The sequence below is a fragment of the Vicugna pacos genome, chromosome 1 (genome assembly GCF_048564905.1).
Source record: "Vicugna pacos chromosome 1, VicPac4, whole genome shotgun sequence".
Taxonomy (NCBI): domain Eukaryota; kingdom Metazoa; phylum Chordata; class Mammalia; order Artiodactyla; family Camelidae; genus Vicugna; species Vicugna pacos.
In genome coordinates, this window is record NC_132987.1 from 49,481,975 (window position 1) to 49,495,288 (window position 13,314).

The 13,314-nt window shown below is 43.3% G+C and overlaps 1 protein-coding gene across 2 annotated transcripts in view; it reads left to right on the forward strand.

Annotated features, from left to right (window-relative positions):
• The window catches only part of USP13 (ubiquitin specific peptidase 13), a 112,369-nt gene that overhangs the window by 83,685 nt on the left and 15,370 nt on the right, over positions 1-13,314 (forward strand). For both annotated transcript variants that reach the window (XM_072961510.1, XM_072961516.1), the window contains 6 exons: positions 388-476; positions 2,800-2,922; positions 4,270-4,296; positions 7,118-7,261; positions 8,826-8,992; positions 10,437-10,590. In XM_072961510.1, the coding sequence (XP_072817611.1) occupies positions 388-476; positions 2,800-2,922; positions 4,270-4,296; positions 7,118-7,261; positions 8,826-8,992; positions 10,437-10,590 (704 nt within the window). The remainder of the gene's footprint in view (positions 1-387; positions 477-2,799; positions 2,923-4,269; positions 4,297-7,117; positions 7,262-8,825; positions 8,993-10,436; positions 10,591-13,314) is intronic.

A 13,314-nucleotide genomic window follows, 5' to 3' on the forward strand; every position in this document is an offset into this window, starting at 1 on the left:
CGTATAAAGCACACGTGCCCACACACACCTACCTGTGTGTATACTAAATCCCAGCAAGGGTTTAGAAGAAAACATGTTTCTGGTGAAGACAACTTTCCAGAAATATAAAATGCCACAGCAAAGTAAAAGTAATAATTTTGCAACATGCCCAAAATCATTCTCCAGGGGCAGTGTTCTCTGTTAAACATTTTCTTCTTGTGAAGAGGCCAGGATGAACGGTGAAGGAGTGTGTGTGTGTCCGCTCGTGTCTGCTTGCGTGTTGCTCCTCTTCAGTGCCGTCTGGGGAACTGCTGGGTATGCCTCAGACAAAGCTTTTGATGCTTCATGAACTGTATTCATAATTCTTACTGCCTTGTTTCATTGATCTAATCCCCTTGTGTTTCCCAGAACATCCCGCTTTGCCTCATTCCCTGAATACTTGGTAGTGCAGATAAAGAAGTTCACTTTTGGTCTTGACTGGGTTCCCAAAAAATTTGGTAGGTATCTTTTGCATGCTTTTGCTTAAAACATCAAATTAGCCGTTTGAAAAACATGGCATGTGAAAGAGCCCCTGGTGTTGGCTGTCAGAAAGTTTCATTACATTGCTTTTCCATGATTCCCACCTTTCTCTTTTGAAAGATAAAAATATATGATAAGCACTGACAGTAAATAAAAAAAAAATTGCCACATGCTAACCCATCCCTCTAATAATAGGTTCTGTAAAGACTAGATTCTAGGTTCTGGAAAGACTGGATTCTAAGAGTGAACACAGGACCTTCACATTGTCAAATAAATGATGCTTCCCAAACTTTCACATGATCTTGGTGAAATGCTGATTCAGCAGGTCTGGGTGGGGCTTAGGATTCTTCATTCTAACAAGCTCCCAGGTGATGCTGATCCGCTAGTGTGGCTGCTCCAAAAACACAGATACACTCAGCATCGCTCCTCTGCCTCTGAAGCGGGCAGGTGTGGCTAATGGCATTTGCTTAAATCATACACATTTTAATAATAATGTGAGTAGTCAGTTGTATTAAAAAGTCAGGGAAGGGATGTGACTGGCTTAATTGGGCTTTCTTCTTGCTAATCATAAAAGCCCTTGACTAGACAATGTATAAGAACATTTTCTTCATTTCAGTCTAATGTCAAGGTGTTGTTAGGCTGTCCTCAGTGCTGTGGAAGGATGTCCAGCTTTACCCTCTGGTTTCTCAAGCAAGTACCTCAGACCATTTGCCAGTCTTTTAAAGTTTTTATGTTTTTGAGCACTTAAAAAAAAAAAACAAGTCTTATGCTGGTTAATTAAGCGCTCATCTGCTCATCTGGAGGGGATAGGTAGAAAGAATGTAAAATTAGCAGGAGTGTTTTCCCAGAGACCTCCGGCACTTACAGTTTACATAGAGCCCGTTTCCACGTGGCATCAAGCAGCCAGGGACTGAGTCTGCAGCATCTTTTGTTTTTCCTGGTGGAGTAATTTTTGGGCAGGGAGGAGGGCAGAGGGCAGATTGTTCATCACTCAGCCTTTACTCGTGGACCTGAGAAGTTCCTGAGAGAGAAAACTGACTTCTAAAGGCTGTGAACTGCCTTGAAAACAGTTTTCTTATTTTCTTTTGTCCTTGGAATTTCTGTAAAGGCTAAATTCAGATCAGATCTTATAGGCTTGCTGAATTTAAAGCAGCCCCAAAGCTTTCTTTAATGAACCTGAATTTTTCTATTGAGGAACAATTGTATTGATTTTGTGGGTCAGGCATTATGTTTGATTTTGCTGTCCCCTGAGATTAAAAAAAAACTTTTTAAACTAAGCTTTTTCCGTGGCTGGTTGTTTTAGGATTTATGTACCTGGCATCATAACTGTTTTGGAGGATAGTGTTTTCAGGTTCGGTTTGCTAGCCCAGGAGACATACCCTGCACCAGCGTTTCAACCCATTTTCCATTATTACCCTATCTGAATTTGTGCAGGACTCAATCTCAACAGGCTGTTAGACTGATACATTTTTTATTTGAGTTAGTCAACGTAATGACAGCTGACCTGAGAATGTTTAAAAAAAAAAAGTCCCTTAAGACGAATACACTTGAGATTCAATTAATTTCTTTAAAGCTTCATCCTTTATTTATTACCTTAGGTCGAAAAATTACAATACCAGTCATGATCTGAGAAAAGGCATAAACTAGGGGTTGCAGACTCAAATGCCTAACCAGGGTGATAATGTGAATGAAAGAAGCAGGCTGGGTCTGAGAAACATACAGCTGTAAGCTGCCTTGGTCTTTCTTGGGTATTCCTGTTTTGGATAAAGTCATGGATTAGGAAAACTGTTCTCTACCATAAGAATCAGAATCACATAAATATGATGTTCTGGATCATGGGGGCAATAGGGAGTGGTGGGGTCTGTAGCAGACCAGCACAGGGGGCACATGTTGCCTAGAAGCTGAAGACCAGCCCCAGGCAGTTGTCACCATATGAGAATATGCTACAGCTTTTTGTTTTTCAAAATAAGCTGGAAATCTAGATGTTCAAATTAAATTTTCTGATTTAAAAATTGGAATTTGTTGCCAACATTCAAAAAACATCAAAGTGGGCGACCTCTGGCTTACCTCATTTGTTCTTGTTCAGTGTGAAATCCTGCCACCCTCTGTATTTCCCCTGATTCTGCATTAAAATCTGACTAGTCTCAGTTGATTCTTCTGGTCCAGTGCTTTACTCAGGGAACTATATACCATCCCTTGGCTCTGCCTAGACACGTGTGCATTGAGTTAGCAGTGCTGGTTTTAGGAGGTGATTGTGTGTGTGTGGAGAGTCCAGTGAATATTATCTTTCTCATTTTGCAGATGTTTCAATTGACATGCCAGACCTACTTGATATCAACCACCTCCGAGCCAGGGGGTTGCAGCCAGGAGAGGAGGAACTTCCGGACATCAGCCCCCCCATAGTTATTCCTGATGACTCCAAAGGTACCGTCTTCTGCCAGCAGGACCTTCTCGACCCGTCCCCCGCTCCTCTTCTGGAATAGTCCTTTTCCACCACTCAGCTGTCCCTTGGTGCCTTCCTGTGCTGTAACCCACCGTAGACACACAGACGTGAAGCCTGGCTGCACCTGTAAACTTAAAATAGACATGAGAAGTGGCACGGACCCATCGTGAGCAGTCGAAATGGACCTGCCACAGAGGGCAGCAAACCTCCAAAAAGGCTTTTCGGTTTTGTTGCCTCTGGTCTTGCCTCCCTCCCTCCTCTTCCCCTTAACGCACCTGTGGGGAAGAGGAGGCCTGTGTTTTCAGTGGGCTCTTAGGCTAGGGGTCTGTGTCATTCCTTTGGACACCTAAAGGGCAAATTCAACCATATTATATGCATTGGTTTTAAAAATCTTGTCTGCATCTCACCACCCCAGCTTCGTCACTGCTTCACAGCAAGACAGCAGTTTGAGTTTCTCATTCACTCTGTGAATGCTTAAGTAGTCATTGTTCAGAGTCCTTAACTTTTTAAGGGAAAAGGACATGCAAAAAATAATTGCCTTTGTGAGTCCAAGAACAGCGTGGAGAAATCTTGGTTTCATGAGTAGCTCAGGCATTCTGATGAAATCACTTTCATTCTGGGTTCGCTTGCTCACCTGTTTACTGTTCACCTTCCTAATGAGTTAATTAGGTAAATCAGCCAATAGTGCACTAAACAGAGCACCCTGGGCCCCTCTGCCATGGGGTTTCCCATCAGCTGAGCCACGAATATTATGGGTGATCACGTTCAGGTGCAAAGGAAGGGTAAGGGGAATCCAGGAGGAGCAAGAGAGGATCCAGACGATCACATTGTTCTCTAATGTCCAGTCAGGTGCTAGTTACAGAGGATGGCCAGTAGGGGAGGAGCTGTAGGTGGGACAGTCTGGGTTAGTGGTACAGATGGTTCATTAAATGGGTTCAAGGAAGAAGAGATCAATCTGTGTGACTGAGAAATACGAGATGGTTTGCTAGCATTTCTCCTGCTTTCTCTGATGCCGATAACAGAATCCTTGGCTTGTAGTTATATAGAGCTCTTAGAAGTACAGGGAGAGAAATTATCTGGTTCATTAAGATGATAAGCAGAGCGTCATGTTTTTATCTGCTCTGAATGCCCCAAACCTGGTGTTTTCCTCTCTTTACTGGAATGACTTTATCCTGCAGGCTGGCGGGGGCTGGGTGGGGAGTGGAGGGGCTGACAACTGTGTGGGATCTCAAGGGGTGGGGGGTTGGTAAGTGCTCTGGATTAACTCTTTCTCTAGAACTCTCTGCTATGGTTTGGTCTCACTTCCTGCCCTCTCCTTTAATTTCCAGATCGCCTGATGAACCAACTGATAGACCGTATGTATCTTTTACATTTTTTTTCTCAGTGTCCTACAGTTGTTACTGGCCTGACACGCTTATCTGTGGGGGTTCAGTAAAGGGGTGTTGTTCTCTGCATGTGGATGTGCAGCTTTTCCTGGGTGGGGACCGTTCTTGGTCTTCAGGTTGAGGTAGCGGCCAATCTAAACCAGTGACGCGGTGATGAGGCGGCTCTGTGGCTCAGGAGAGCAGCCGTTAGCGAGAGTGCCAGCCAGCCCTGGGATGGAATCTTGGCTCTGCCATTTGTGACTGTGTGACCTAGAATAACTGACTTAACTTCTCTGAGCCTCAGTTTCCGTGTGTGTGAAAGGGGGATAATGATGCCTTTTCTTCCCCCTCTGGCCGCGCGAGTGGGCCTCTCTCTGCAGTGGTGGTGCAGTGGCCTGTCACTTTCTCCACTCCTGCTTCTGGACACGTAATGAAGACACACGACTGCCAGGACATGGTAGTGTTAGTTAATACTCTTAAGGTTACTAGTTTCATTGGATTGCTTTTTAGTTTTGTAGCCTTTTAGTTCCTTAATCCTGTGGGAGTTGATGCTCTTGGTTTTCTAAAAAGAACATTTGAAAAATCAACTATTTATAGTGAATAACTTATGTATTTAGGAGGAAGAGGGAGTCTAAATCTTGTTGTCTATAAAGCCGTTCTGGAGACACCATTGTTAATTTAGAAGTTCAGGCGTTTTACATTGCAAGCACTTTACTTGATTGATCAGGTGGCTTCGACCTTCATATATCCTTTCTTGGGTCAATTATGATTTGCTGACTGCTGAGAGAAGCTGTTAGGGTCAGTGTGGGTCATGGGCAAACCACTGCCTGTGAATAATCTGATTGTACTAATAACAGTGGCTGTTACTATTTTCCAATGGTTACAGTGAGTCATGTTGTATTTATTACTCCATAGATTCTTTCAACTGTATATAACCTTACTATTAATACAAAGCCCAGATTCTCACTTGATTATCATGGTAAGAAGGGCAGAGCAGGTGACCTTTTACAGAGGTTAAAACTGAGACCCAGGGAAGTTCAGAGACCCAGAGCTGGGACCAGAGCCAGGGCTCGGAGATGAGTGTGCGTTTCATGTCACTCGACCTTTCCTGGAATGTGAGATGTTTGCTGGCTGGCCCTGATGCTGCAGAACGCTGGCCTCCAAAATCTTGCCCCAGGGAGGTGATGGATGGTTGAACCTGCCCGTATCAGAGGACCCTGTCTGACCTCAGCGCTCAGCCATTTTCCAGCGTTAACTGGTTTGGCCACTCATTTCCTCCTGATCTAAGCCTGCTGTCTTACCAGCAATTACTCATATTCCAGAATTAGTGGAGAAAACAGAATTAGTGGAGGTTAATTTACATTTACATCCTGTCTTTCTCAGATTTTTAAAAGGAGTAACTTTGATTGTTTTCTTACTACAGAAGTAGAAACATATTTGGGAATTATGAATTAGCAATGAGTCACCTCTGGTTTTAGCGCCCATCTGTGACCACTGTTAGCAATGGGTACCTGTCCTTCTACTGTTCTTTACCTGTGCCTGGTTCGTTTACACAGAAATGGAATTAGACTTTTCAATTTAATAAGCTGTTATATACATACATAGATAGCCTTATTAAGCTTCACTACTTTAACTGCATTCTAGAGAAAAGAGTCTTACAAAGAGTTTCGTAGTTTCTTTCCTGCAGGACTTTGGAATTTCACTTTGTTAACTTACATTGTAAATTTCTAAGTGGAGAATAGAGAATGTATGTTTAAAAAACTTATTTGACCAAGGAAACCCCCTGTTTTGTGATTCAGTAATTGCATCTCTCTTAGAACACTAGGATACTCTGAGACACAATTTGGGAATCACTGTCTGACATTATTGCTTTCCTAAAAGTTTATCTTGGTAGGATGTTCTGTGTATCTTCTTCATGAAAGAGAACTTTGGTAACACATTTTCAATATAATTTTTGTAGGGCAGGTTACTCTATTCCTGAGTTGTACTGACTGTTGTCTTTGGCTGAGGTTTTGGTAGATGAGAGACCTCAGGACATGGACACATAAGGGATATATTTTGTGCTCCTGTTCCCAAGCCACCTTTGGTGTAATTTGAGAGCACGTGTAGGTGTGTCTGTGTACACACACAAATACAAGTGCATGTATGCATATCCACAGAAGCATGTATGTATATATACATACAAGTCTGTGTGTGTATATACACACACGTGGATATACACATCTCTGCCAATATCTACATATTATGAAAAGAAGACCTTCTGTGTCTAAGCTAAGGTTAAATTTGTAAAGCAATCTTTTTAATATCTTAAATGTATACAATTGAAAAATGCATTCTTTCCTTCTGTCTTAGCATTAAGCTGTTTACTTCCTTTGATTGTAATATGCCTGAAGGACCGCTACAACTTCCTGTGAGATTTAGGGAACAGGCTCTTTGGCATGTAGGTAATGTTTTCCTATTCAAATTTCAGTCGGGGAGAGGCTGCTGTGGAGGTCTTGAGAATGATCTGAGAGGCTGAAATGGTTCTGGGAACACGCTAGGTCTAGGTCTCATAGGAAATTAGAGAATCGTTTGTCAGTACTTGGATTGTTCAGGTAATTGCCATGGTTCCTACTTAGGCCAAAGATGAAAACTCAGCTCAAATAGCTTACTGTTTGGATGGCTTAAAACTAAACAGTTAAGCCGTCATCTGCACATTAAACGAAAACAGCTTTGTCTTTGGGTAGCATGTGGGCAAGGGGGCCGAGAGAAGCTAAGACAGAAGAAATAGGGTTTACTCTCTTATACCAGCATGTCCTGTTGTGCTCTGTAGCATCAGACATCGATGAGTCATCAGTGATGCAGCTGGCCGAGATGGGCTTCCCTCTAGAAGCGTGCCGGAAGGCTGTGTACTTTACTGGAAATATGGGAGCTGAGGTGGCCTTCAACTGGATCATTGTTCACATGGAAGAGCCAGGTAGGTGGTCAGAAAATGGAATGACTTTGGCGTCTGAAACCATCTTCAGTGATGCTAGGCCTTGGTCCTTCCCTGTCCTCTGAATGTCCTCTAAAAAATGACTTTCCAGCTCACAATCTGCTGTGTTGGGGGAAGAAAGATTTTTTTGCCTGTGTAGCAAAGTCATAATTTTTGTCTTTTATCTTTTTTAAAATAATAGCTTAATTGGGATATAATTCACCCTTTTAAAATGTATAATGTGGTAGCAAAAAGACCATTGAAAGATGTGGGCATACTATATTTTATTTATCTTTTCATCAATTGATGGACATTTGGGTTTTTCCACTCTTTTGCTATTATGAATAATGCTGCTATAAGCTTTTTGTGCACAAATTTTTGTATGGACATAATGGTTTTCATTTCTCTTGAGTAGAATTGCTGTGTTGTATAATAATTCCATGTTTATGAGGACCTGCCAAACTGTTTTCAGCCGTGTTTGTATCATTTTGCATTCCCACTAGCAGTGTACGAGGGTTCCATTTTCTGCACATCCTCACCAAGCCTTATTGTTTTTATTATTCACATTCCAGTGGATGAGAAGTGATATCTCATTGTGGTTTTGATTTGCATTTCCCTGATGGCTAATGATGAACATCTTTTCATATGCTTATTGGCCATTTATGTATGTTTGGAGAAATGTCTATTCAATCTTTTGCCCGTTTTTAAAATGAGGTTATTTGTCTTTGTTAAGTTCTAAGAGTTCTGGATACAAGTACCTTAACAGATACATGATTTGCAAATATTTTCTCCTGTTGTCTGGGTTGTCTTTTCACTTTCTTGATGGTGTCCTTTGAAGCACAAGTTTTTAATTATGTTGAAATTCCGTTTATTCCTTTGTCACTTGTGCTTGTGGTGTTGTATCCAAGAAACCGTTGTGTAACCCAAGGTCATGAAGATTTTCTCTTATGCTTTCTTCTAAGGGTTTTGTAGTTTTAGCTCTTACATTTAGATCAGTGGTCTGTTTGGAGTTAATTCTTGTATATGGTGTGAGGTAGGGGTCCAGATTCATTCTTTCACGTGTGGGTGTGTGGTTGTCCCAGACCGTTTATTGGAAAGACTGTCCTTTCCCCATTGAGTGTTCTTGGTACCTCTTGTCGAAAATCAGTTGATGTGGGTTTCTAGCTGAACTCTCAGTTCTATTTGATTGGTCTGTTGATCTGTATGTTTATCCTTATGCCAGTACCAGGCAGTCTTGATTATCATAACTTTAGGTACTTTTTCTTCTTAGCTCTAAAGTGTTGTTTATTTCAAGACCCAGAACAGAAAAGGGTCTGAGTGTGTTGCTTTCCCCAGATTTTGCTGAACCACTTGATTATCATAACTTTAGGTACTTTTTCTTCTTAGCTCTAAAGTGTTGTTTATTTCAAGACCCAGAACAGAAAAGGGTCTGAGTGTGTTGCTTTCCCCAGATTTTGCTGAACCACTTGATTATCATAACTTTAGGTACTTTTTCTTCTTAGCTCTAAAGTGTTGTTTATTTCAAGACCCAGAACAGAAAAGGGTCTGAGTGTGTTGCTTTCCCCAGATTTTGCTGAACCACTGACCATGCCTGGTTATGGAGGAGCAGCTTCTGCTGGAGCCTCTGTTTTTGGTGCTACTGGACTGGATAACCAGCCTCCGGAGGAAATTATAGCTATTATTACCTCCATGGGATTCCATCGAAATCAGGCTATTCAGGCACTACGAGCAACGGTAAGCATGAGAGACTGTGTGGGAACACCTTCCTTTTATTGGCGGTGGTTTGTGTTTCTGTCAGTAGCAGCTGAAACTTTCTAATGTCCTTTGATTGTTTAAAATCATGTCTGTCTCACGCTTACCCCACCATGCCCCACAGGGATTTATTTGCTAAAATAAATGATTGAGGGAACCGTACAGAGATTTTAAGAATAGGAGATTAAAAAAAAGGAGGGGGGAGATAATACAGCAAGAGCAAGATGACCAAAGTGCAAGAAACTGTATCATCTTAATGTTTATTAGCAGGAGGTCAGAGATTTGACTTGGAGATTGCTTGTGGTCTTAGAGCTAAGAAGAATGCTTGAGATTCTGTGTTCAATAAGGCAGTTTTTTAGGAGAAATCGTGTTTTTCTGACACCAAGACCTTGGAGCAAGGTCTCTGAACAATCCTCATAGAGAAGGCTTCTTGGAATTCTCTGCTTCTGTTTCTGTCTGCAAAGAGGGAAGATTCTTCAGGTATTCATGAACACCCTGATGGTATCAAGAGAGAAGGGACCATGAGACTGGAGGGCAGATAGAAGTCTTCCTCTTGTAGTGCAGATAACTGTTAAATATCAAGGGAAAATACTTATTTTTTACACCATAATCCATTTTTGAGTGGATATCTGCTCCCGATTCCTTCTTGCCTGTCCTGGCTGGGTGCTGGCTGGGGTCCCTTGCTGAGATCACAGCAGCTCCCACCTGGCTCATGGCAATGTGGCTGGACCGTCTGTTTCCCTTTAAAATGTTTGAAATGTCTCAGCCAGATTCAGTTGCACTCAGGGTACTTGCTTATGCCCCACTTATTTTACTTGCTTGATTGTTTAATTGGAGAATCTATGTCTAAATGATAAGTCAAATGGGGGAAGATGGAAATGTTTTCATGGTCTGTTGATTTGAACTACATGGAGTTCAGTTTAAAACAATTTCACTTAGCTAACCAGTGTGATCATCACTAATCAAGGCATTAATCTTATCTCTACTGCTGTTTGACCATTTATCCAGCACTGACGGAGAGGAGGCCCTGACACAGGGCCCGTGTTGGCCCCTCTCTACCCTGCAGGGTTATCTGTGGCAAATACAGTTGGTAGAGAATATAGTGTGTGCTTTGGAAGGGGCTGCACTTGAACAAATGCCATTCTCTTTGGCTTTCTGCCTCCATCAACATCAGCGTCAGCCTGCAGAACTGCTGAGCTCAGACTGAAACGGGCTCTGGAATGCCGAGCTGCTTTCTGCTGAATCCAGCTACAGACCTGGGTGGGGAGACTTGCACAGTGTCAGCTGACAGTGCGTTTCACGTGCAGGGTCAGGGCTGCTTACTCAGATGCCCTTAGGACTAATGAATTCAGGCCTAGTTTAAACGGTTAGGAGAGAATGAGGCCCAGGGACTGCGGACATTGTAACAGTGCTTTTGTTTTATCAGAACAGTAACCTGGAAAGAGCACTGGATTGGATCTTCAGCCACCCTGAGTTTGAGGAGGACAGTGACTTTGTGATCGAGATGGAGAATAATACCAATGCGAACATTATTTCTGAGGCCAAGCCTGAAGGACCTAGAGTCAAGGATGGATCTGGAAGTAAGTTCTCATCTTAGGGATTGTGGGAGCAGCTGTGAGTATGCATTTGGCTCCTGCCCTCCCCTCCCGCTCGTGCGTGTGTGAAAACTTTTGCCATCCTTCAGAAGTTGGCACAGGTCCCGTCTCATACGTGGTGTATTTGGCCACTTTGCAGAGGCCAGGGTGATCTCAGAGAGTCTGGGACAGACTCACTGTCATGCCACCTGGTAGTGTGTGCGCCTCAGCTTAGCGCTGGCTCTTTGTCTAGCCTGGAGGTGGAATTTTATCCTTGACCGTGGATGTTTTTGTCCAAAGGACAGCATTGATTTTCATGGTGATACATTTGAAGAGTTGAAAAGCACCCTTGACCCTGCTGTTGCCCAGACCTACTCCCGGTCACTTTCTGAAGGCTGCTGGGGTGGCAGGAAGAGGTGCCTTCTCACAGCAGACACTTGGGTATGTCACTCTGTGCCGGGCGCTGCGCTAGGCACTTGTCATATAAATGCTTACTTAGTCCCCACCACACCCCTTCTGCAGATGAGAAGACAGAGTCACAGAAGGATTAGGTAACCTTGCCCAAGGTCACGTAGCCCTTCAGAGCTGGAGCCAAGAGTCAGACTCAGAACCCATGTTCCTCACCACTGTGATGCCCTGCTTTTCGGGCTGGCCCTGCCTGCAGGGTACTGGCCCCGCACCTCCTCGGTCAGATCCCCGCCTGCTCGTCTCGGTGTTGCTTCTCCTGTGCCCCCGGTGCCCGCAGCTCAGAGGCCTGGTCCTGTAGCCACGTCCTCCACGCTGTCTTCCCTACCTCCAGGCCTTTGGTCAGGATCCTCCTTCGTTGGGACTCACCTGTCTTTCCTGTCACTGCGCACTGAAGTCCTCACCGTTACTCAGAACTTGGCCGCAGATTCCATTTCTCTGGACGGCTTCCCCAGGCCCTTGTCCTCGGTCCCTTTGTATTGCACATGCTGGGCGCGGTTACACCAGGGCCAACAGCACCGCCATGTGTGTCACGTTTCAGCGTCACAGCAACCTGTTCTTACCTCCATTCTCCAGATGGAGAAACTGAGGTAGAGAAAGTGAAGTAACTTGCCGAGGCCACACTGCTAGTGCTGAGTGGAACCCGAGTTCCAGCCCAGGCAGTCCGCCTCCAGAGCCTGTGCCTGGAGCCACTGTAACGTAGTGTGTTCTGTTATCAGAGGTGTCACATTCCTCGTGCAATAAAATGAGTTACGTAGATACCTGTGTCTCCCAGGCGACTGGGAGCTTGTGGAGGACACAAACCATGTGACTTTTATTAAGCTCATGGTATCTAGCACATAGTAATTACCAAGTTAATAATAATTGGATTTAATTAAATTTACTATTACAGCATTTGTTCCTATAGTCATTTAGCTGCAGCTCTGCTCATTAGTGGTCTAGCCAGACCTAACAGGGGTGTGTTGATCTAACTGTGGAGACAGAGAGCAGAAAGGAAACTTACTTCATTTATAATGAGATAGGAATTTCTCCACTGAAACTCTTTTCGATCCTGAGTAGGTAAGAAAAGAATGAGGTGTAGTTCTCCCGACTTCCATATTCATCTAACGGGTCTTGTATTTTTGGAAATCACTGGCTCACCTAAAGTATTAAACGCTGTAATGGACAAGTTACTGAATAATTCATGGTTTTATATTACATGTCCATCGGTTCTCTGCTTCTTTGATTTTCTGTAATGGACTTTTCCTTAGGGGTGGTGAGTTCCTGCAGAAGGAGTCAACCACAAGATGGGGCTATTGTAAAGCTGCCAAGATATTTGGCTGCAGAGGGAGGGAGAGTCTGATCACGAGGGTTTCCTGTCTTCTGATGGAGCTTGCAGGGGCCAGCTGCCCTCTGAGATGGTCATTAATGACATGGGCCAGCCAGATCATCTCCCTAGGCTCACTGAACTCCGTCACCTGCAGATGTCCCTGGCTTTTGAGTTGCAGCGTAGAGAAGGATGTCATGATGATGTGTTCAAACACTCTTAAATTTAAATGCACTCTGGGCCAAACTCTATGGCTTTACTCCTTGTTGCTTCCAAATTTAGAGCACTTGTGGGCGAGGGTGGGGAAGGAGAAAGCACTATGAGAAATCACACAGGATATGCAGAATCTATGGGCAGTAGGAGGTGAAAATTTTAATTATGCAAAAAGCATAAACCACCCTAACTCACCCAGTGCATTTTGCATCTGATTTTCTGGAAGAACAGATATTTTTAAAGTAGCCTTTCCAGCGCTGTGCCTGGCCCATGGGAGGTGAACAGCAAGAGAATGGCTGAATGAAGAATTAAATGAATGCTAGGTGGTGGTGGGCACGGGGACAGTGCTTTCAGTGCCTCCACTAAGTGCCGTCTGGAGGAACTGGCAGTGCACTGCTGTGCTGTATTGCGTAAGTCACAGGAAAGGGAAGAGGTGATTTCTTGTACTTTGCTGCATTAGCACCTGAACCCATATGTCAGTCACGTTTCTTTTTCCTTTTACAAAAATTAACATTTATGTTATTTTTCTTATAATTAAAAGGATATGTGATAATTTTAGCAACTTGAGAAAATACAGACATACGAAAGAGGAAGATAAAGATCCCTCACAATCGTACTACCCAGTCATAACCACTGTTACATGTTTGGTGTATATTCTTTAGATCTTTCTTTGCAATATATAAAAGTGAATATAAATATATGTATATTTATAAAAATATGACATTCTGTTCTATACTTGCTATTTT